The 21,627-nt window shown below is 43.3% G+C and overlaps 1 protein-coding gene across 2 annotated transcripts in view; it reads left to right on the forward strand.

Annotated features, from left to right (window-relative positions):
• Positions 1-15,089, forward strand: part of KIAA0930 (KIAA0930 ortholog) — a 137,589-nt gene extending 122,500 nt beyond the window's left edge. For both annotated transcript variants that reach the window (XM_074936484.1, XM_074936493.1), the window contains exons 8-10: positions 2,205-2,367; positions 7,730-7,885; positions 9,814-15,089. In XM_074936484.1, coding sequence (XP_074792585.1) covers positions 2,205-2,367; positions 7,730-7,885; positions 9,814-9,854 — 360 coding nt within the window. In that variant the 3' untranslated portion in view covers positions 9,855-15,089. The remainder of the gene's footprint in view (positions 1-2,204; positions 2,368-7,729; positions 7,886-9,813) is intronic.
• The last annotated feature ends 6,538 nt before the right edge of the window (positions 15,090-21,627 follow it).

A 21,627-nucleotide genomic window follows, 5' to 3' on the forward strand; every position in this document is an offset into this window, starting at 1 on the left:
AGGGAATTTTGCCACAAATGTGACTTTTAATCTGGGACCTGTATATTATTAAGGCAAAGACTAGGGCCCCAGTCCAGCAAAGCACTTAAGTACATGCTTAACTTTTAAGCATGAGACTGGTTCAGTTGACTTCAGTGGGACATCACCTGGAGTAAGACACTATTCCGTGGGAGAAGAGAGATCACAATCTGGCCATACATAATTCAATTCTAAGCACAGTTTCAGGTAAGTTGTTTTGCCTGGCTGGTAGGGATGTTGCCATACTGTGTTAGAACTACCTTTAAGAGCCATATCCTAGCCTAGGCAGTTACTGGTGTATTCTCCTATACGCCACCAAAAGAGCCCCAGGAAACAATGACTGCAACCCACTTTATTCTATAGGTCTCGGCAGTGGATTCTGCCTCTCCTTCCTCGAAGTCCCTGTTTCATAGATTAAGGTGAGAAGGGACACTTGTGCTTATCTGACCACCTGCATGAAACAAGCAATCTCGTTTGGTCAAGGAGAGCTGAACAGAACTTCTTCAAAGCTCATCCATGCTACCCCTTTGCTCAGCCACTGCAGTGTGAAAAGACCTTCCTGTGTCCGTGGCTTCCCAAAGGGCCAAGAAGAATGGCCTCCACAGTGCTCTCCATGCTTTGCTGGCCTGCTGAGTGAAAGATCAGTCTCCTTAACCAAGCCTGGTGTCTCATATCCTAGAGTAAAGTTAGTTTCCCTGCGTTGCAACCTTGACGAGCCAGGCCTGGAGGGAGTTCCTGGTCTCTTCATGTCTCAAGACTTCCAGTGTTCTTACTTGATGGTTGCTTGTGTCTTAACATTACCCCACTGGTAATGGTTTTAATTATGCATAGTTTACTATTGTTTTTCCATGTATGTGTTATATCTAGTGTGTATAGAATAAAGAAACTGCTTTTTCTAAGGCAGCCAGAAAATAGAGACTAAATACAAAAACAGGAGGATGAGATGGGTGTAAAAAAGCTTTTTGAATTTTTCATATTACTGACAGAGAAATGATGTGGAGGGATTCCTCAGTGCAACACCAACCTGGCAAACTTTGCTGTCATCCTCAATCATGTGTCACATAGCTCTTTATACGTAGGGACAGATACGAGCAATGTAAGACTGCATCCTACAAGCAGCAGCAAAATTGTTAAATTAACCATGTAGAGAAGAAAAGATGAGACGGGGATTTCTGAGGCAGCAAAGTAGTTATCCATTTTTTCACTTGAACGGAAACCATTCAAGTAATACTTGCAGCAGCCCTCCACCAAGACAGTGAAAGCGTCCCTGAACTGGTCAGTCCTAATCCTGGTTTGGCCCAAGAGAAACTGCCTTTCCAATGAAGGATCTCTCTACTTTTCCATCCTCTGGCTTTGCTCCACTCTACGCAGCTGTCTCCATGCAACTGACATCACTTAGCCTAACTAAATCATTACTAGTCCTTTCCGCACATTTTCTCATCTGCCATAATGATGTACTGACTTCATTTTCACATCAGCATCCTGGCCTCAGTAATTGCTTCCTGACCCCGCCTCACTGAGACAGAATGTCCTTTCTAAAAGATTCTATATGTCATCCTAAAGGCAAGAAAAGTCAACCTCATTTCCAAGGCAAGGTGCATCTGCCATTCAAATGCTAATCCCCAACTTTTAATAGTTGTTCATGCTTGTTTTCTTATCCATTTTGCCTAACTTTTTAATGTTAAGGTTGATCTATTTTTATTGTTACCCAAATCAGTTTATAAATCTTTTTTTCTCTAGTTTTGTTTCCTGTGAATGAGGTGCTTGATAGACAGCCGTGAAGAATGAAGCCCTCTCTTTACTCATAGCACAAATAGCAGCGGTGCCAGACACTCTGCCTCCACCTTGACAAACACTTCTACGGGTGCAGGGTCGTCCCGTCACCATGGTTCATTTGCTTCTTGAGCACTGCTGAAACAACCAGTGAGAGTGCCAGCTGTGGTGGTGATTTTTGCAACACACACACTTGTCCTCTGCAAACCTTACTGAGACAACCAAATAAAAACAGAGTTCAAACAGGAATTAATTCAGGGAAGTCTCCAGGCCTGTGTTATACAGGAGGTCAGACTAGATAGATCTCAGTGGTCTCTTCTGGCCTTAGACGCTATGAATTTATTACATAGAAGCAGAAGTCATCAAATAAAACTCTGCCTCCAAAAATTCTTCTGTTCCTATTTCCCTTTCAGGTCACTTCCTTCAGCACGCCACCGACCCCAGAGCGCAACAATCGGCCATCCTTTTTCTCCCCATCCCTCAAGAGGAAAGTGCCCCGAAATCGGATCGCTGAGATGAAAAAATCCCACTCGGCAAATGATAGCGAGGAATTCTTTCGGGATGACGATGATGGAGGTGAGGGAGATTACATCAGAAAACCCAAGTGTCCTGGCGTAGGACACAGAGCTCGGGAAAGGGATAAAAGTGGAGATTCTCAAGGGGCCCTAAGCAAGATATGCACCCAACTCCATTGAAAGTGAAATACACAAGCACTGATTTTCATTGGGCACCTAACCCCTTCAGAAAACTTTTGAAAGACTGAACCTGACTATTCCTACCTGCTTCCAATAATACCCTCCTTTATCTGGGGGAAAATTGTGAGAAGAGAATCCTTCATTTCAGATGAACTTTCCAAGGCAATAATGTACAATAAACTCATTGGCAAGTCATCTGAATACCTTTTGTAATAAAGGCCTGACCCAAAGCAGATTGAAGCCAATGGAAAGGCTCCCATTGACTTCCAGGAGATTTGGATCAGGTCCTAAGTGCACAGATAAAAAGTCTGATACTACTAATGAATTGCATTTATGTATGTAATGATTTAACACTTCATGCAGATCTTAGCACATTTTCTCTCTCCACTTCCAATTAAATTAGACTTGGTTATTTAATAGGAAAAACCAACAAGGTTAATATTGAGCCCCATTCAGAAGATGGTAAGTGAATACGATCACATTATTTTCCATCTCATAATTTTATAATATAAAAACTCAGTGATGAGAAAGTCAGAACTGTCTTTCATATTCAAAAATGTATTCAGTAGGAAAGCCAACAAAATTAGGCCCCTATTGATATGATAATATGTAAATACAAAGGTGGTATTTTCTAGATCACAAAATGTTAATAGAAATGATCAGTCACTGTTCTTTTATATCAGTCAAATTTCAATTAATTTTTACCAGATTATCCAACTAGAAACCATGCAAAATTAATCCCCAATTAATGTAAGGGTAAATACATTCATTTCTAGATCAGAGTTTCAAATAAAAAAGCAAACTTAAGTAACAACATTCCGTTCAAATTCTGTGAGATAAAATCATGGCGCTGATCTTCATCTGCATTCTTGAAATGTTCATCCACAGACACCACTCCCCTCCCCTTTCCCTTAATTTCACCACTTCACTATAGCCATAGAAGATATACTTAGCATATGTGACTAGACAAAGTTTAGCACAAGAGCCGAGGCCTGAATCCTGTACTGTGTAGTGTGTGGGGGAAACTGCTGTGACTACACAGAGCCCCACTGACTTTGTTGTGTTCCTGCTGCATGCAACACACTGTGGGATAAGGGCTTATGGGACTCATCCTGCTGAACTTGCTGTTCGTTATAATGCTTACTGTGATAGCCAGGGCCGGCTCTAGGCACCAGCAAAGCAAGCACGTGCGTGGGGCGGCACATTTCCAGGGGCAGCGTTCCGGCACCGGCCATTATAGGCGCCAACTCCGTGGGTGCTCCGGGGCTGGAGCACCCACGGGGAAAAATTGGTGGGTGCTCTGCACCCACTGGCAGCTCCCCGCCCCAGCTCACCTCTGCTCTACCGCCACCTGCTCCCCTGAGCGCACCGCCACCGCTCCGCTTCTCCCTCCCTCCCTCCCAGGCTTGCTGCGAAACAACTGTTTCACGCGGCAAGCCTGGGAGGGAGGAGGGAGAAGCGGAGCAGCAGCGCGCTCTGGGGAGAAGGTGGCAGTGGAGTGGAGGTGAGCTGGGGCGGGGAGCGGTTCCTCTGCCCCCCCCCCGAGGGTTACTTCCTGCGGTCCTCCCCGCGTCCTGCCCCCCGGACCTAGCTCACCTCCGCTCCGCCTGCTCCCCTGAGCGTGCCACCGCTCCGCTTCTCCCCCCTCCCTCCCAGGCTTGCCGCGCAAAACAGCTGTTTCGCGCGGCAAGCCTGGGAGGTTGGGGTAGGAGGGGAAATGCAGCCCACCCCGGGGAGGAGACGGGGCCGGGGATTTGGGGAAGGGATTGGAATGGGGCGGGGGCGGCCAAAAAATGTTTTGCTTGGGGCAGCAAAAAACATAGAGATAACCCTGGTGATATCAGTGGGACTAGACTCATAGACTTTAAGGCCAGATCATGATCATCTACTCTGATCTCCTACACATTGCAGGCCACAGACCTTCACCCACCTACTCCTGCTATAGGCCAATAGCCACTGACTGAGTTACTGAGGTCCTCAAATCTTGATTTAAAGACTTCCAGTTACAGAAAATCCACTATTTACTCTAGTTCAAACCCACTCTAGATCCGTGCACCAAGCTGCTGAGCAAGGCAAAAACCCCCAGGGTCTCTGCCATTCTGACCTGAGGAAAAATTCCTTCCTGACCCTAAATATGGTGATCAGTTTGACCCTGAATATATGGGCGAGACCCACCAACCAGATACCTGGGAAAGAATTCTTTCCAGTAATTCAGAGTAATTCCACATCTAGTGTCCCATCTCTGGCCATTGGAGATATCTGCTAATAGCAGTCATGGATGGGCCATATGTTATTGTAAGCAACCTCATCATATCTCCTCTATAAATTTATGAAGCTCAGTCTTGAAACAAGTTAGTTTTTGTCCCACTGCTCCCCTTGGAAGGCTGTTCCAGAACTTCGCTCCGCTGATGGTTAGAAACCTACATCTCGTTTCAAGCCTACACTTGTTGATGGCCAGTTTATATCCATGGTAGTAAAATACTTTACTCAGTAATGTTTTTTGCAGAATCGGACTCTGAAGCTGTGTGTCCTAGTGACAAAAATTTTCACAACTTAAACTCTTGCTCTTCTCATCTGAGTTGGGGTCTCTCTCTTTCTCTCACTCCCTAGGAAAATATGGATTTGTTTACCATTATAATACATCTTTTATCTTAATCTCAAAACCACCGAACTCAATCTCTCCTGATCTAAAAAGGATACAAATATTACAAGAGTAGTTCAGGTTAGAGCATTAGAACCAGATAGAATTACTGGAATTTTGTTGGGAATCCAGACATATTTTAACATGTCTGTATACGCATAGATAGATACAGAATTTAAAAATAGATAAGTAATGTACATTAATTTGGTTCGTGGACTTCAGAAACCCAAGAATCCTACCATTATTTGCTTGGAAAGTTGTTGAACTTCAGAGGCACAGCACAGAACTTACAAACCAGGGGGAAGGAGGACTAAGCCACCTTGGAGCCCTCCCCAGTCTTGGGCTGCCCTGGGAGAATGAAGAAACCCTTGGTATTACTTAAAGATCACTGGGAGCTTGTCTAAGTTGTGGCAGCCTCTCTGCATTGCCCTCTGCATAGCCTGGAATGTGTTCAGTACTGCATGCTGCCACTGGCAGGATTTGCCACTATGCCAGGATTTGCAGGAGGACAGTCTTTTGGCTTTCTTCCACTATGCTTGTGCCTGGGGAATCCAGCCCCAGACAGAGCTTTTAGGGCCCAGTTATGGTGCTGTGGCCGTTTTACCAGATGTAAAGGGACCAGAGCAGGGGTGAGGCTCTGATCTCAGGATTCTGAAAGATTGATGAGCAATCCTCTAACAACCCCTCCTTTTTCCTCTGCCTGAGTTTGCAGATAGGGCATATTTCCTTCTGCTTGTCTTAGAGACACTTCTGCTAGCTCTACTTTTTTTTTCTGGAGATTTTATTCAATCGGAATTTAATCAATTAGATGTGGGGTAAAGTTTTCAGTAGCTCCCAAGTCATTTTTGAAAATGAGTTAGGCACCTAAGTCACTTACATGCTTTTGAAAACTTTGTCCGAAGGCGAATTGAATTGAATTGGTCACGTACTAACTAAATTGATAATACTCTTTTGACCCTATCGTGCTAGATCTATGTATGTTTGGGTTTTCTAAGGCATCTCCTGGAATGGTATCTAAGTGGGAGGGAAAAATAGATTTATGGACTGAACACCTCTAGGTCTGTGACAGTGAAGAGAAAAGATGAGATTGTCTTCTCACATCCTTTGTTCTAGGTGTTGCTGGAATGGTCACTGCTACACATTTCTCTACTGTTAAGGCCTTTTGGTTCTAATCTAGCTTTGGGTTTTGAGCAACTCCTTTCCAGAGCAGATCCCAAGTTTTTGTTCAGCCCAATCTCTACTTTTAATCACTGTTGTTCCTTATTAAGTCCCTGTTATTACTTTGAGAGCCTATTTTTCGGAAGTGTAGATTGATAATGTAAAGAAAGTCATATGGCACGGGATCCCAAGCTGTGGTCCATGAAACGCTTGATGGAGGGTTGAACTGAACTGGATCGTCACATGATGCTGCCTCTCCTGGCTTCCAAGTGTTGATCTTAATTGAGAGCTAAAAATACCTTAATTTCCTAATATTACTTTTCCACATAAGCAATTTCTGTACAGGGATATTTTGTGATCAAGAACATCTCTGTATCCAACCAAGTTCCACACTGGTGGTGGACCACTAGAGCAGGGGTGGGCAAACATTTTGGCCTGAGGGCCACATCGGGGTTCTGAAACTGTAGGGAGGGCTGGGTAGGGAAGGCTGTGCCTTCCCAAACAGCCTGACCCCCGCCCTCTATTCGCCCCCGCCCACTTCCCTCCCCCTGACTGCCCCCCTCAGAACCCCCAACCCATCCAACCCCCCCTGCTCCTTGTCCCCGACCACCCCCTCCGGGGACCCCACACCCCTAAAGGCCTCCCCAGGACCCACCCCCTATCCAAGCCCCCCTGACTGCCCTGACCCCTGTTCACACCCCTGCCCCCTGACGGTCCCACTGGGACTCCCACACCTATCAACCTCCCCCGTTCCCCGTCCCCCCCACACCATTGCCCCATCCAACCTCCCACTGTCCCCTGACTGCCCCCCGGGACTTCCTGCCTTTATCCAAACCCCTCCCCACCCCGTTACCATGCCGCTCAGAGTACCAGGACTGGCAGCTGCGTCGCCCGGCCGGAGACAGCCACACCGCCGCACAGTCTAGAGCACTGGAGCAGACCGGCGGCTCTTGCAGCCGTGCTGGCTGGCAGGAGCTCGCAGCTCCACCGCCCAGAACACTAGCAGCACGGTGAGCTGAGGCTGTGGAGGAGAGGGGACATCGGGGAGGGGCTGGTGGCTAGCCTCCCCGACCGGGAGCTCAAGGGTCAGGCAGGAGGGTCCCGCAGGCTGGATGTGGCCCGTGGACCGTAGGTTGCCCACCTCTGTACTAGAGGATAACCGCTTACTTCTCCCACCAGATAATGGAGTCACTCTGTTAGTTCAAGTGGTAATGGGGTATGCTATGCAAGACCCTGTATTCAACTGCTACTAATGAGCTCTGCCTGATGGAAGTGTATTAATGCCCTGCATGGAATTCAGCTCTAGATAATAATTTACAACCCCACCACTACCATCCTATTTGTGATGGGTTCTTTTCAAGATGAAACTGATATCTGAACGTGCCAGGGACTGGTTGGATATAAAGCACAATTACTTTAAGGTTATTGTCTTCTACCTTGACAGATCTTCACAATGCTTCGAATCTAAGGTCACGGTCCTTATCTGGAACAGGACGGTCTCTGGTTGGCTCATGGCTGAAGTTAAACAGAACAGATGAAAACTTTCTACTCTATGCACATTTAACCTATGTCACTTTGCCACTGCATCGAATTTTAACAGGTGAAACCTTTCAGATCTTCCCATAAATACCAAAAATGGTCTAGTCCCCAGGTGACGCACACCTGTGAGTTAGCTAGTTTTTTTGTTTTTTCCCTATATTCATGTCAATTGAATACTGCCCAGTTAATTGACCTATGTCACAGCCATGACATAGGCTTTCAATAGTGAGGTTAGACACCCTTCATATATTTTGCTTTTGACAATCTATGTAGAATGCCTAAACATTCCCCTCCCATTGCACTATTTTCAAGTGTCTTTTTTTATAGGGCCATGTAAGTTGATATACAAGGTGATATATGTACACCAGTGTACAGATTTATATCCAGCTAACTCCAATCTGTCTGCTAAAGACAGTTATTGATGATGGGCTGAGGGAAACAACTGGAGGGCTCTGCACTAGCACTCTCGGTTGAGGGAGCATACGAACCTTTCCATGATAAGGCTGTCAGTCTAGAGTTCCTTTCGGATCCTGGGCTGCTTTCGGATGCGGAGAAAGCAGCAGTGATCAAGAGTTCTTGTTTATGTTGGTCTGGAGACTGTGGCACTTCTCTTGATACTTGATGCAAACCTAACCATGCCCCTTTCAGCTCCAGATTGGAGCATTGTAATACCGTGTCCATGAAGGTACCCTTTCAGACCACTTAGCAAGTTCAGGCAGTGAATATTTAGTTGCCCATTTACATAACATTTCATGCTATTATACAAACTGTGCTCCATAGTCTACATTGGCTCAAAGATATTTTTTGGGTGCAATCTAAGGAGCTGGTTTTGATCTGGGAAGGTATTTGTTACTTGACCTCCTGTATCTTAGAATCCATCTCTCTCTTCATGCTCCAGTCCAGCAGTTGAGATCACCTGGGACGTGTGAGCTGATAGGTACTAGACTGGTTTGTCTGTGTGCAGAGCTTTCACCTAATGAAATCACTTCTTGCAGTTCCAGTAAAACCCCAAATTTATCGCAATTCAAGGAACATTATAAATATTATCTACTTGTCAGGGTCTTCCTGTGAGGTGGCTTGAAGAGGGGGTGGACTTGTGAGAATCCTGAGTCCATACTAATGCCTGATTTTTGCAACTTTGCGCGAACGTACTTGATCTGCCTCCTAATTATGAAATCTAAATCAACCCTCTTTTATACCAAATAATAATCCTTACTCTTTTTCTGTTGCCTAATAAAGGAGAGACTGGCAGCCCAATTGCTAAACGTTATTAAATATCTCAAGTGCCCATTTAGGCACCTAAATACAGATTTAAGTGTCTACCTTTCCATGCCCATGTTGAAAATGAGGCCTGACTCTCAAAAGCACTCTTCCAAATTAATGTTTTGCTGGACTAGAACACAGCAAAAATGCTCCAAAACCCCTTAGGTTTTTTGTTGTCTGTAACCAAGGCCAGCAGATGAAATCCTATCAATGTTTGTCTCTGATTCTGAGGCTTCAAGAAAACCGGATGCTCCCTTGGTGCGTGAGAACAGAATTTGGGTGCATTTCTCAGTGGCAGCAAAAGCTTGTTTTGCTACAGTAATTACTTAGTGATGGGGCTCCCACCAGTTCCCGTGGAAGACTATTCCACTGTCTAACAATGTTACCTGAAAGGATCCCCATACAACTGCATCTTTCCTGTCAAAGGACCCCATATCACTATAAAAACTCTACATTGGATCAGTTGTCCTCTCTCTCTGATGGCACATAGCTCTTGTTTACCACCACACTGTTAGTATGCTAGAACAAGAAATTAACATGTATTTGGTGGTATACGATGTGACAGTTCTGCTTTTTAATCCCCTTCTGAATTAGTGTGAAAACAATTTGACTAACATGCAATCCATGATTAGATCATTGGTTCCTCTTACTTGCTGTTTAACAATTACAAACTTTTGCCAGATGTTCTCAATATGGACTGTAAATTGTCTTCTCTTGTCTGTTTAGATATTCTGGAAGTGCGGCAGAAACCAATTCTGATGACATAGCAGAGCGCTGGGCACTGCCTTGGAATGTTGCTGCCAAGTGCCTATCCATGATGGTTTTCTGTGACAACGCTACCATCTAGTGTCAGGAACATAAACCTACACAGAAAAAAAAGGGAAGTCTAAGAATACCAGCCAATCAAAGTGCCTCTCTCTTCCTCTGCTGTCATACACCGTCTGCACACAGTAGTAATACATCTCTTTATAGTGTTCTGACTAGACGACTTTCAAAAACAAAACCAGAAGGGGCTGTGTTTAAAAACAAAATTAATGCTTTATGAACAATTTGTTACCGTGTTTACTTTATAACTGAGAAACCAACATGTACAGAATGTGTTGAACTTTATATTCGTTGAGAGAAACAACTTTAGGATTTCATAATGATGTACCAATGAACTTTGTTCATAGACTCTTGTCCATTCCCTCCTTGTTATAATGGCTTTGTGTGCATGTGTTTTGGGATGCAAGGGACAATAGAATATTTTACTAGTCAGAAGGGGTAAGGAAAGAGATGCAACAAAGATGTGTTGCCATTGTGGTATGCGCAGTTGGTCAGGATGGAGCTAAAATGATGCTTTCAATGTTCTGTTTCTGTTGGTGTGTCGTTCCCGAATTCCTAAGACAGCTTTATTGCGTGATGACCGTTTCCCCATTTACCAAAGAACAGTGAAGACTTCATGCTCTAGAATGGTCTGAGGGAAAGAGCCAACATAAGAAGGGAAGAAAATGCTGCTCTAGAAAATCTGTAGTCCAGTTCCAGTACTGCTGCTGCTATGATATGTAGGAGTAAACCCAAGTCTTAATGTCTAGAGAAATGGGAGAGCATAACTAGACTCCAGTAGCAAACACGTTCAGATTATTATTATCCTTCTGCACTCGCAGGACCGCAGTGTAATGAGTTCTCCTCCTGGAAGCTTTTGACTGAATCAGCAATTTCCCTGGATTCTATGTTTGTTCGTTTCTGTGACGATTCACTGTACTGGGGCACAAAGGGTTTTCTTTAAAGACAAGCTGAAGTATAGTTCTTCTCTGAAAAGTAACTGAAATGACCTTGTAGTTGTGTGCTGTGTTTAGCAGTAATGCATGTTTTTCTAAATAGCAGCCCTGTAAACCTCTCTGGGAATCTGAACATTCAATTGGTAAATATTCTGCAACCAGCATTCAGTTAACAGTTCTGATGGGGGCGCCAGAATATAGCATAGTTCGCTTTCTTAGCACTGCAGAGCCAATGCAGTAACCAGCAGACCCTAAAATACACACAGGAAAGAGATCAGTTGAGAGAGCAGATGCCATCCTTAGTTACTCTTCAGGGCTTGTCTACATGTATAAACAAGCCCTCAGAATATAATGACCCTATGCTCCATGCTGGCACTGCTGTTACCAACGTGGCATGTGCTTAAAGCCTAAATCTTTGGTTTTCCCCTCGACCTTTTCCCAAACTGCTTTGTTTTGTTCTCTCAGTAGCATCAGGCGACTTTCAAGTAAAGCTTTCAGCTTCATTTCTGCCCAGAATCCATGGAAACCGTTCCACTGCAGCTTAAAGGTAGACTGTATCTTTATTGATCACCCAGCATGATGGCTCCATCTGGTAAGAAGTACTTGTCAGACTGTTTATAGTTATGCTTTAAACCTAAATTAGAATATGCATTATTGGAGCCTAAGGCTGGAAGAAGTCAACTTAATGCAAAGTGATGGTATTTCTAACACTGGCAATGTGAACACAGTGCAAGAGACTGCAGGCCAATTTCCCGTTCACTTTAGACAAATCTTTCAGCTTTAAGTAACTCATTTACTAGTAGAGTTATTTTGTTAATGCTAACCAAAATTACTGCAGGTGAGAGACTGTCTTAAACATTGGTCCTCCAGTCCCTGTGTCAAGAATTAAATCGCTTTTGGCAAGAGAGCAACCTCCAGCCTTTGTCTTGAGCCTCTTAAAATGCCTTTTATTCTGCACTTTCCTACTGCTGGGCTAAGCAAATCAATGCAGTTTTCCTTTAACTGTTCATTGCAGTGGGGAGGGAGAAGAGAGATAACGTTTGTACTTCTAGAGGCAATTGGAACATTTGAACCAAATACTCTTAGATTAGTAAATATTATGAATAGGAAAATTTACCCATTTGGAAACGTGACTTAGGTGTCGGAGTACTGTTCTGTCTCCAGCCATGTTCCCCCCTCCTGCCCCCAGGCTGACGTCAATATGGTAGGATTAAATAGCCTAAATTCTCATGGGCTGGAGACCCAAACAGTTCATGCTGTGTATATTTTCAGGATAAATGGCAAACACGGCATGATACTAAACTAATCAGGAAAGTATGGACAATTCTAGGATCAAGCAGTACAAATTCCATAGCCTTATACTGTCTTGCTGTATTGTATCTGGACTTAAGTTTTGCTAATGTCTAGTTTTTAAAGGGCTAAGAAAGTCAGCCAGTCATTTTGGTATATTTTATACTGTGTTAACAGATCTGCCACAGCCACTCTGAATGAAGAGTGACCTTTTTGACTCACCGAAATGGGCTGTAAATGCACCAGCTTGGACAGCCACAAGAACTACAAATCCATGTGTACTGAATGTCGTTAGTGCTCTGAGGAAATAGCTAGAATGTGCCAGACTCTAAACTAGCCCTTCTAAAAATCTGAAGTAGAACTCTCTGTACAGCTCTAGTCAGTCGTTTTCTGTCAAGTGAAAAGTCTAAATATTTTGAATGAAACCTAATACTCTATCATAGGAGGATTTGGGTTTGTTTTTTTTTTATTAAACCATTAGAATCAAAACCTACAGTCCTTGCAGACAGGAAGGAGTCCCAGTGACGTTAGCAGGAGGTTGGCCTATGTGAGGCTGGCATATTATTTGAACCTTGAGTCTCTCAAAATGCCCTTAGTCTTCACTTTCATACTGAAAAGGACCTTTAGCATCTTGTTGCACTACACTACATAAGAGAATGTGAGGTGGGAACCCCGGATCTTTTTATTTGGCATTTTTCCGTCCTGTAGCTCCAAAGCAGTAAATCAATGGAGCTGAGGCACCACCGGAATTTAAAAACTACCAAGGAATGGACTGAATGTTGAGCTCCATATGTACACCAGACAGACTACAAATAAGGGTAAGCAGGGTTTCGTTTGCCCAGTTACTGTTCTGACTATTGAAGCAGCAGCAATTGTAATGATATGTACTGAAGCTTGACAACTAGAATGGAAGCTCTTATAGTATGAGAAAGCACTGTGGTTAACATGAGCCTGGAGAGCGCTGCTGCTCAGGTCAATCAGTTAATCAGTTGGTTATTCTTGTGTGGTCTGATAGCATTTTCCATTGTGCTGCACAACCACCACCTCCGGAAAGCTGCAATTTGCCATATCCGTCATCCTCAGGATAAATATATAGCCAGTTGTCAAATACAAGGAGTAAGAAATCTGTTTAGGTTGCAAAAGAGCTTAAGAGCTTATTACCACCTTGAAATGGTAACATTAAAGACATTCTCCGTGATCAATTATATTGTATCAGCAGGGCGGCGCTGTGCCTTAAAGACCACAGTGTCTGTAAAATTCCATTCAAAGTCTTTGCAATTCCCCCCAGCCACCACAGGATGTCTTCCAAGTCTGTCCAACCTTTTGCATATGTCACATCGCGGATAGAGGCCATTATTAGAAATGTATAAGCTTGAGCAGTCTTGGTTCATCTAAACTTTGAGTGTGGGTTCACACTCCTTCTCATTGGATTCACTCACCCTTGAGGCAAAGCTTGTCTGAGGCAAAGCCACATGAACCAACCTGGGTTTGCAGAGTCCCCGTTCAGAGCCATAAGCCGGGTCACCTTGCTCACCGTGGCAAACCTGGCTTTGAAACAAAAGTAGGGGAGCCTCAAGTTTGCATAGGTTGAAATCTGATGTGACCTGAATCATGCTGTTCTCCACAGTCCTCCATTTGCAGAAAGGATGCGATCGGCTTTTCTAAAAAGAGGGATACATTTAGTTTGAGGTGCAAGGGGAGGTAACACATTAAATTTCCAAAATATCTTCTTGTACCAGCATTCAGTTCTGCAACTTCTAAGGCCACAACTGGATCCATGTAGCTACAGCCTTTTGTCCACACATGCAAGTGCTTGTAAATCCCCTTTGACATGGCTTTCAGCCAGTCATTGTCATATTTTGCTTTCCAGCTGAGTTTGTTTTGTCACCTACTTTTGCAAGTCTAAAATCTTCCTGATAAAAATAGAGGCAGGATGAAACTTTCCAAAGTGCTTAAGTCCCAGCAACAGTCAATGGGACTTTAAAGTTCTTAAACGCATGGAACGAAGGTACTTGTGAGAATTCTGCTAGTGCTAAAGGGACAGCCACCAGAAAGGGCGAGTTTAACTGTACTTGGCAGAGCTGGCTATTTCCTATGGACCCACCTTATATGCATTAGCAAATGGTCCTCATAGCCTCCACAGGGTTGTGACTCAAAAGCATTGGGAATTGGGTTCTCTGCAATCGCAGCCCAGAGTTATCTGGGGCTGCCCCACTTTGTATTATTAAATGTGACTGAACCAGATTGTGTAGAAATCGTGTGTGTTGAAAGTAAATAGAATAGAACCCATGTAGAGAAACGGCTAAATGAGTAAGTTGCCTGTACACCAAATCTTAAATGAAAAAACAGTATTTTACAATCAGAATGTAACTGTACAAGATAATATAAGACAGCAAGCAGGTTACAATATTCAACATTCTCTATGTACATATATAAATATATTCTCAGACTAATTTTAACCAACTAACACTTGTTGCATGGTTTTTTGCCTCGTTGATCATCAGCACTGAGTGACAGATGATCAACTGAAAATCATGCTGGCACTGTAGCTGAGTCCCTCGAACAAAAAGCGGTGAGAACACCTTTGTGCACCAAAAATAGGACTAATGTTACTTATTGCAACATGAAGAAAATGTTGAATCCTGCAGCCAATAAACAAAGACCTCTTAAATGACCATATGTTTTGTTAATAGTATTTTCTTTGTATTGTATCCTATGATGTTTGAGGGTAGTATGAATTTATATTTCCAGAACATTACGAGCCTTTATATTAAGCAGCAAGTTAGAAATTGGTTGGGATAATAATGTGAAACATGTACGAAGGTCCACCAAATGGGCAATTACCTGAAGATGAGTATCCCATTTACTGTTCACTTTCATTTGACCTTGAGTAAAAAAGATTCATCTTATGTGACTAACACTGGCTCCTTGTGTGATCACTTTAGTATTTAGGGAGGGAAGCGGAGAAGGGAGGGGGAGATGCAACATAGTCTTAAAAGGTTTTTCATATTTTCAATCAAATATAATAGTAAAAAAAAATCTAGTATCTTTTAAAATTGTGTTTTCCTAGTAATTCTCTGACTTAATGGCGACATAAATTATTTATGTATTTATCTAGTGGAAAGGTTAAATGGTATGGAATATTGAGACATGACTAGTTGGAATTTTTTCTTTCCTGACAAGCTCAGGTACTTTGAAAGTCTCCACATGGTGAGGCATTATTAAAACGGGATTCCAGCTCAGATGCTTCTGCTGACTGCAGTGTGACATGAGAAATAAAGCAGCCTTCCAGGTAGGGAAGCCCAAAACTGTTTAAGGTATAGGGTTTGATCTCTAAAGCCTTAAACTGTTCAGAAGCCACTGGAGAACACAGGTACTATACGCTCCCAGGGATGTATACCATTTAATAAGAAGGGTAGATGCAATTCTGTGCAGGCCTCAGCATCCAAATAGATTTTGAAAAAAAACTTTCTTGCCTCCTCTTATCACATTGGACCATTGGGTCCATTCGGAGTTCCCTATGCTTCCTGATTGGCTGCTCACAGCCTAGAAAGTGGATTCTTACAAGGAATATACATTTACTTGACCGTTTCTTTTGTTGGATTTATTACCTTTATCTTGGGGGAGGGAGTATTACAAAACCTGTAGTTTCACATTATCAGGCACAACTAGCTGGTTATGAAAGCTATTGAGCAACTGACATATGACTTATTTGATACTGTCAACCAGTAGCATCAGTGGGCAGAAGTGACCTCTGGCTTATACCCAAAGAAACAGCATTGTTAAAACAATGTAGCAAGAAATCTTGTGTTGGGAAAGAATTAGTTCAATTTAAGCCAATGGTTTTCAAGCTGTGGTCCATGGACCCCGGGGGATGGGGGAGGACAGAGAGCACCGATTATGTCTGAGATTTCCAATGGGGTCTACCCCGGTGGGAGAGGAAGGTTGGAAAAAACCCACTGCCCTAAGCAGTCTCTAGAGCCAAGCAAAGTTATTTGGCCAGCTCTTGTCGTTTGCAGAGATGCTCCATATATATGTTTTGATATTGTATGATTCATAAGTAAGTTTCTTCCTTCCTCTTAGTTTAATTATCTTTCTCTCTAGTGATATAAACAGTGGCAACTCACTCCACAGATTCAGAGTGTGTTTCAGGAGCAATGTAGATTATTTTGTGTTAACAGGTGGTGACTCTGGGGTTACTACCCCTAGTTGGCAGCTGTGATGGTTACCTTGTTTACTGACACTCTTCGTATGTGGAAGCAAAGCCTGTGGTGACAGTGTGAGTAGCCCAAGGCTGACTCACCACTCAGTGCACTTTGGAAGTGTCCCCCCCTGGGGTACATTGCTGAGGTAATAGTTCTACTACTGAGTGCTTCGCTAATTATCTGGGTGATTCATCTAGTCGGCTGGAAACAGTTGAAAAGGGAGGGAGAAAGACATGTGTGGGGAGCTTGGAAGGATGCCCAAGATATCAGAGGTGAGAGCTCTCTCTTCGGTCCTGCTCTGTGTTGGGGTAGTAGGTAAAGTCTTGGGGGGAAAACCTTAGGCCGTGGTGGAACAACTGTTTGTGAAGCACATTGTAAATAAAGCACCTGGTGTTGAACTTGCCTCTGGTGTGGATGAGGACTGTGTGCACTAAGAATCCAAGGCAGGGGAACCCCCACATTCTGACAGCTGGGTTGTCCCTTGTCCCACTGTTGCTTGTGCTTCTTGGAGCATACGAGATAAAAAGAGACAAAAGTTGTGCTAGAAGGTTTGAAGAGATGCAGGGGTGAGGAAACCAGCAAGATTCTGGGCCTGATTCTCCTCTGTGACCCTGACATGAAGAGAAAGTCTGACAGTAGCTCTGCCCCAGTCAATGTGTAGATAAGCCCTCGGTAAAGAAAACACAAAGATGAGGACAAATCTTGCCTCCAGGAGTGCTCAGACCACATCCCTGGTCCCATGCAGCCATATTTAGCAGCAAGGCATCTGCCTCAATAAGTCAGCAAATACCCCTTAGCCAGAAATGGTTAACAGGGCAGGCTGCTCTAGATGACTTACTGTGAAATTTAGGTGCGGGAGGGAATCTACTCCCAGTTCAATCATGAGCAGGGAAGTATTGCTATAGAATGTGGGTTCTCTCAATGCTCATTAGTATTAGCACCTCCTGCGGTGTTCAAAACCAGCAACAGTGGGATTTGTCAAAGCATAGAACTATTTCTTTAAAAACTGTCAATCTAAAAAAGGAAGGAATCAGTAAGTGTTCTCTGGGCTGCTGGAAAGGTGATTTATAAGGATCCCCCTCATTTAAGAATCATACCTTAAAAATTAGTTTGGTTAATGAACTTTGTTTTGGAAAATAGACAAATACACTTTTAGATCCTGTAGATAAGAAAATACAGTTAAGAGGGAAAATTAACCTGTTACAAACAGGTAAGGCACAAACACGTAGATGTTAAACAATAATATTAGGGCTCTTAGCCAGAAACTTCAAACAAACAAAATTGGGCTAAATCAGCCATCCCTCTCATTAGAAATAAAAGGGGAGACTTAGTAACTGGCACCAAAAAGCTCTTTGAAATATTTGCTAACTTTTTCCATACTTCGTACAATTCAGAACATCCAACTCCTCAATTTATAAATAGATATGAGCCATGCAAAACTACCTCATATCGCAGAGGATGACAGGATCGCTTTTGATAGGCAAATTTCTGCAGAGGAAATTGAAGATGTAATTAAGAATTTAAAATCCAGTAAAGCTCCAGGTTCTGAGAGGTTTTCTGGAGAGCATTACAGAACTCTAAAGCAAGCATTGGTCCCTATTTTAATTGTTTAGCGGTATATTGCAGAGGAATGAGATTGCAGATTCTTGGAAAGGGACAAAAATGGTGGTTATTCCTAAAGAAGGAAAAGATCCAACCCCTTGTGCATCATACACCCCTATATCTTTAATTGATGTGGATGCTAAAATGTATGCCAACATGTTAGAAAAGAGATTGTGTCCTCTTGCCCAAATATGTTCAGCTGAACTAGTCTGGTTTCATTGCTGGCAGGTGTCTAGCCACTAACCGCAGCAGAATTCTGAATTTGATCTGTAGTGTTAATTCTAGCAATTCTTTCCATGCACTGCTTTCATCAGAGAGTGAGAAGGCCTTCCACTGGCTGGAATGGGAGCCCTTCCGTTTTTGGTAAGCTTTGGTTTGGGGAATCAGTTTTATAGGGACATATCAGCCCTCTGTACTCCTTCTCAAGCATCTATTGTGGTAAATGGTCATCAATCCCCTCCTTTTAATTTGTCTAGGGGAAGACAGGTGCCTTGTCACACTACCCCCACCCCCCACCCCAGTTTGACCATTGAATCATCTGCAATAAATGGGAGAAACAGCCTCTTTTTAAAAGATATTAAAACACCTTCTGGACTAATCGCAAACTAATTTTGTATTACAATGTCGTGTTTTATCATTTTTAATGAGGTTTCTGCTCCTGCAAATAATACAATTGATGCTGGAATTGGTGCAGGTAGCAGGCTTCAAAATAAACTACAAAAGAAACTTATCAGCTACATAAGTTTAAATGGGCAAAGGAATTGAAAATATTTAGGAATAAATATTGTGGAGAAACAAATTTTAAGGCAAATTCCCCCAGTGTGGAATAAAATAAGAGTTGGAGGAATGAAACAAACACACAATGTTTCAATATACATACATATATAATTCATTTCTGAAAACTTCCTTCCAACTCTGAATTTTAAGGGGGACATAAAACAAAACTCTAGTCAACTGCTAGGCTCTTTTTCCCCTGGGTCCCAATCTTTTAATCTAATATATGCAGGGGCATAATCAGACCGAGTTATAACTCCAAAATTAGTGTTTTTGGACAAAATTAGCCAAGGTCCTAAAAACAAATTTCATCAATCCTGGAATAAGATCCATGAGTTGCAGAATAATATGTATAGTCCCTGGCATTGATTCATATCTTGCCAACCATCCACCAGATGCTCATTTTTCTAAGTGATGCAACAAATTTGCACTTGCTCTTCCCACACAGCAAGTGTACATTCAATTAACCTAAAGTGGCAGTAAGCATCTCATTGCAATTCCCTCCCTACCCCACCCCCAATACCCAGTTCCCTAAAAAGCTTTCCATTGACTGAGAGCATATACATTGGCAAAGGTGAGGAGTTTACCTTGCAAGGATCCCCTTACTTAAAATATATCTGCCCTCTGTATCTGAATTGTGCTGAAATGCTCAAAGGGAAGTGTGTAGCAAGAAGTATTGCCACCTGTCGTCTATTAAATTGCCCTGGAGACACGTGGTAGTGATGTCCAAGAAGAAGTAAGATCTTATTTTTCTTCAAGTCTATTTCCTGTAAATAGATACCAGAAAAATTCTTTCACTGAGCAGAATGCCTTTTTTCCTTTGGGTTGGATTGTTTGTCCCCTTAACAGGCATGAGAATAAAAAAAACTTCACTTGAGTATCTAGTCCCCTTTGATAAAAGCAAAGAGATCTACCCATCCCCCAGCCAGGTGCCAGGTCTATTACATTGGTGCCTCTTTAAATAAGCCATTTTAGATAAAGTTGTTGTATCTTTGAGAGGAACTCCCACATATTGATTTGCCTGTAACACCTTTGTATTGTCATAAGTGATTTACTATATTTTTTTTAATTGAGCCCCTTTTATAGCTTTTCTATGAAAACATGTAGCTTATTTCCTTCCTTCCAGCCCTCCCTGTGTCTTCTCCCATTGTTGCCTGCTCCCCTCTAGCTGAGGGAAATGCTAATACTTCAATGCACACAATAAGTATAACACCCAGTGATGAGCTGCCAAAATCTTAACAACCGGTTCCCTCCTCACCCCACGAGGGGGTTGTGACCCACCCCTGCCTCCTGCGGACTCCTGCCCCATCCAACCCTCCGCGTTCCTTGATGCCCTCCAGACCCCTGTGCCATCCACCCCCTGTCCCCTGACTGCCCCCAGAACTGGGCAGGAGGGTCTTGTGGGCCACCGTAGTGGGTGCCCACCCCACCCCTAGGAGCCAGAGGTACCTGCCGGGGGGGCGAGGTGGGAAGTCCTGGCTCCAGCTCACCACCGATAACACCCCCTACAGACTTTGCACAGCACTCTAAGACTCCATTGCTCCTTACTTAATAGCCCAAGAAAATACAGAGCATTTAGAAAACAGACATCCTGGAGACAGTGTCCCTCGCTCCAGCTCACTGTTCCTGTTGGAGTTCTAGCTGGTCCATCTGAGTTTAGGTAGCAGGGCTTCCTCCTGCCTCATCAGGGTCCTGCAGTAACTTCCTTTAACTTGGCAAAAATGGCTGAAGACCCCAGATAAATCAGCTCCTGCCCTTTACAACAGCTCAGTCCCTGTCAGGTGGCTCCTGGATCAGCCTCAACAGGTGATCAGACCCCCAGCTGGTGCCATTTTTCCCATGCAACTTCTTCCCTGAAAAAGCAGTTCTTCTGGGTGGAAGCTGGTGGGCTGTTTAGGGTGTTTGTATGTGAATGAAAGACCATCCTGATTTAATTACCCTCCTGGCAGCCCTGTATCACTCTTGCTTGGAATTTCAGTCCAACATGGACTGTCTGTCTCACACTGGGAGAAGTTCACAGTTCCACCATGCTGCTCTGCCTTATCTCCACAGCAGTCAGCTTCAAATTTGGCCAAGTACAGCCCCTCCCAATACAGCTATGCCCTGCCCAAGGCGATCTACAAAAGGAAAACAGTTTTGTTGTATCCCTCCTAGGCTAAGAAAAGTTCACCTTTTTCCCCCCCTCAAAATGGTTTTTCAAAACTAGACACCCTGGTCACTCTTCCCTTGGTTTGCTGCAAGGCAGGAATAGGGTACTGAAACTTCAGCAGAAAGCTCTTTTCCCATCTATCAAAGTTAAATGAGTGTCAGGAAAATATTTTTGGCAGAATAAAAATCACTTCCTTTCATCCAATTTTCACCTGCATGGTTTCTGAGCTATTACATTTCAGTCTAAATGATTAGAATTTGGCAAGGTTATAATCAACTGAAGACATGAAGTATTAGGCAACCTTAACTATAGACCTTATTACCAGTTCCACCTAATTTGTGGTAAGTGTTTACCATTTTTACTTAAATCTGGACAACCAAAAGAAGGGAGAGAAGATGCACACTTGGCAAATCTCTTTGCCTGCACTGTAATTCTTAACTATTCAGTATAAGGCTGCTGGAGGTGGAGTTGCAGTTTCTCGCTTTGCTAGTAAAAACTCCTGCTGAGATCTGGATGAGCAGAGCTATAATTTCTGGTTTTCGTGAAGATGTTTCCATTTTCACTTGGCCTGGCTGTGCTCTAAAGATCAAATTCAACTTTGGTGCAAACAGAATTCCCTTGTAGTTGGTTGTTATCCCTACTTGCACCAGAGCAGAATCTGCCCTTTAAGCACCACCCCCCCGTCACCCCAGAAGTATTTGGCATTGCAGTCATAACCAAAAGCACACACAGTCAAACATAAAGGATTGTTACATCTCCC

The sequence above is a fragment of the Natator depressus genome, chromosome 1, assembly GCF_965152275.1.
Source record: "Natator depressus isolate rNatDep1 chromosome 1, rNatDep2.hap1, whole genome shotgun sequence".
NCBI lineage: Eukaryota > Metazoa > Chordata > Testudines > Cheloniidae > Natator > Natator depressus.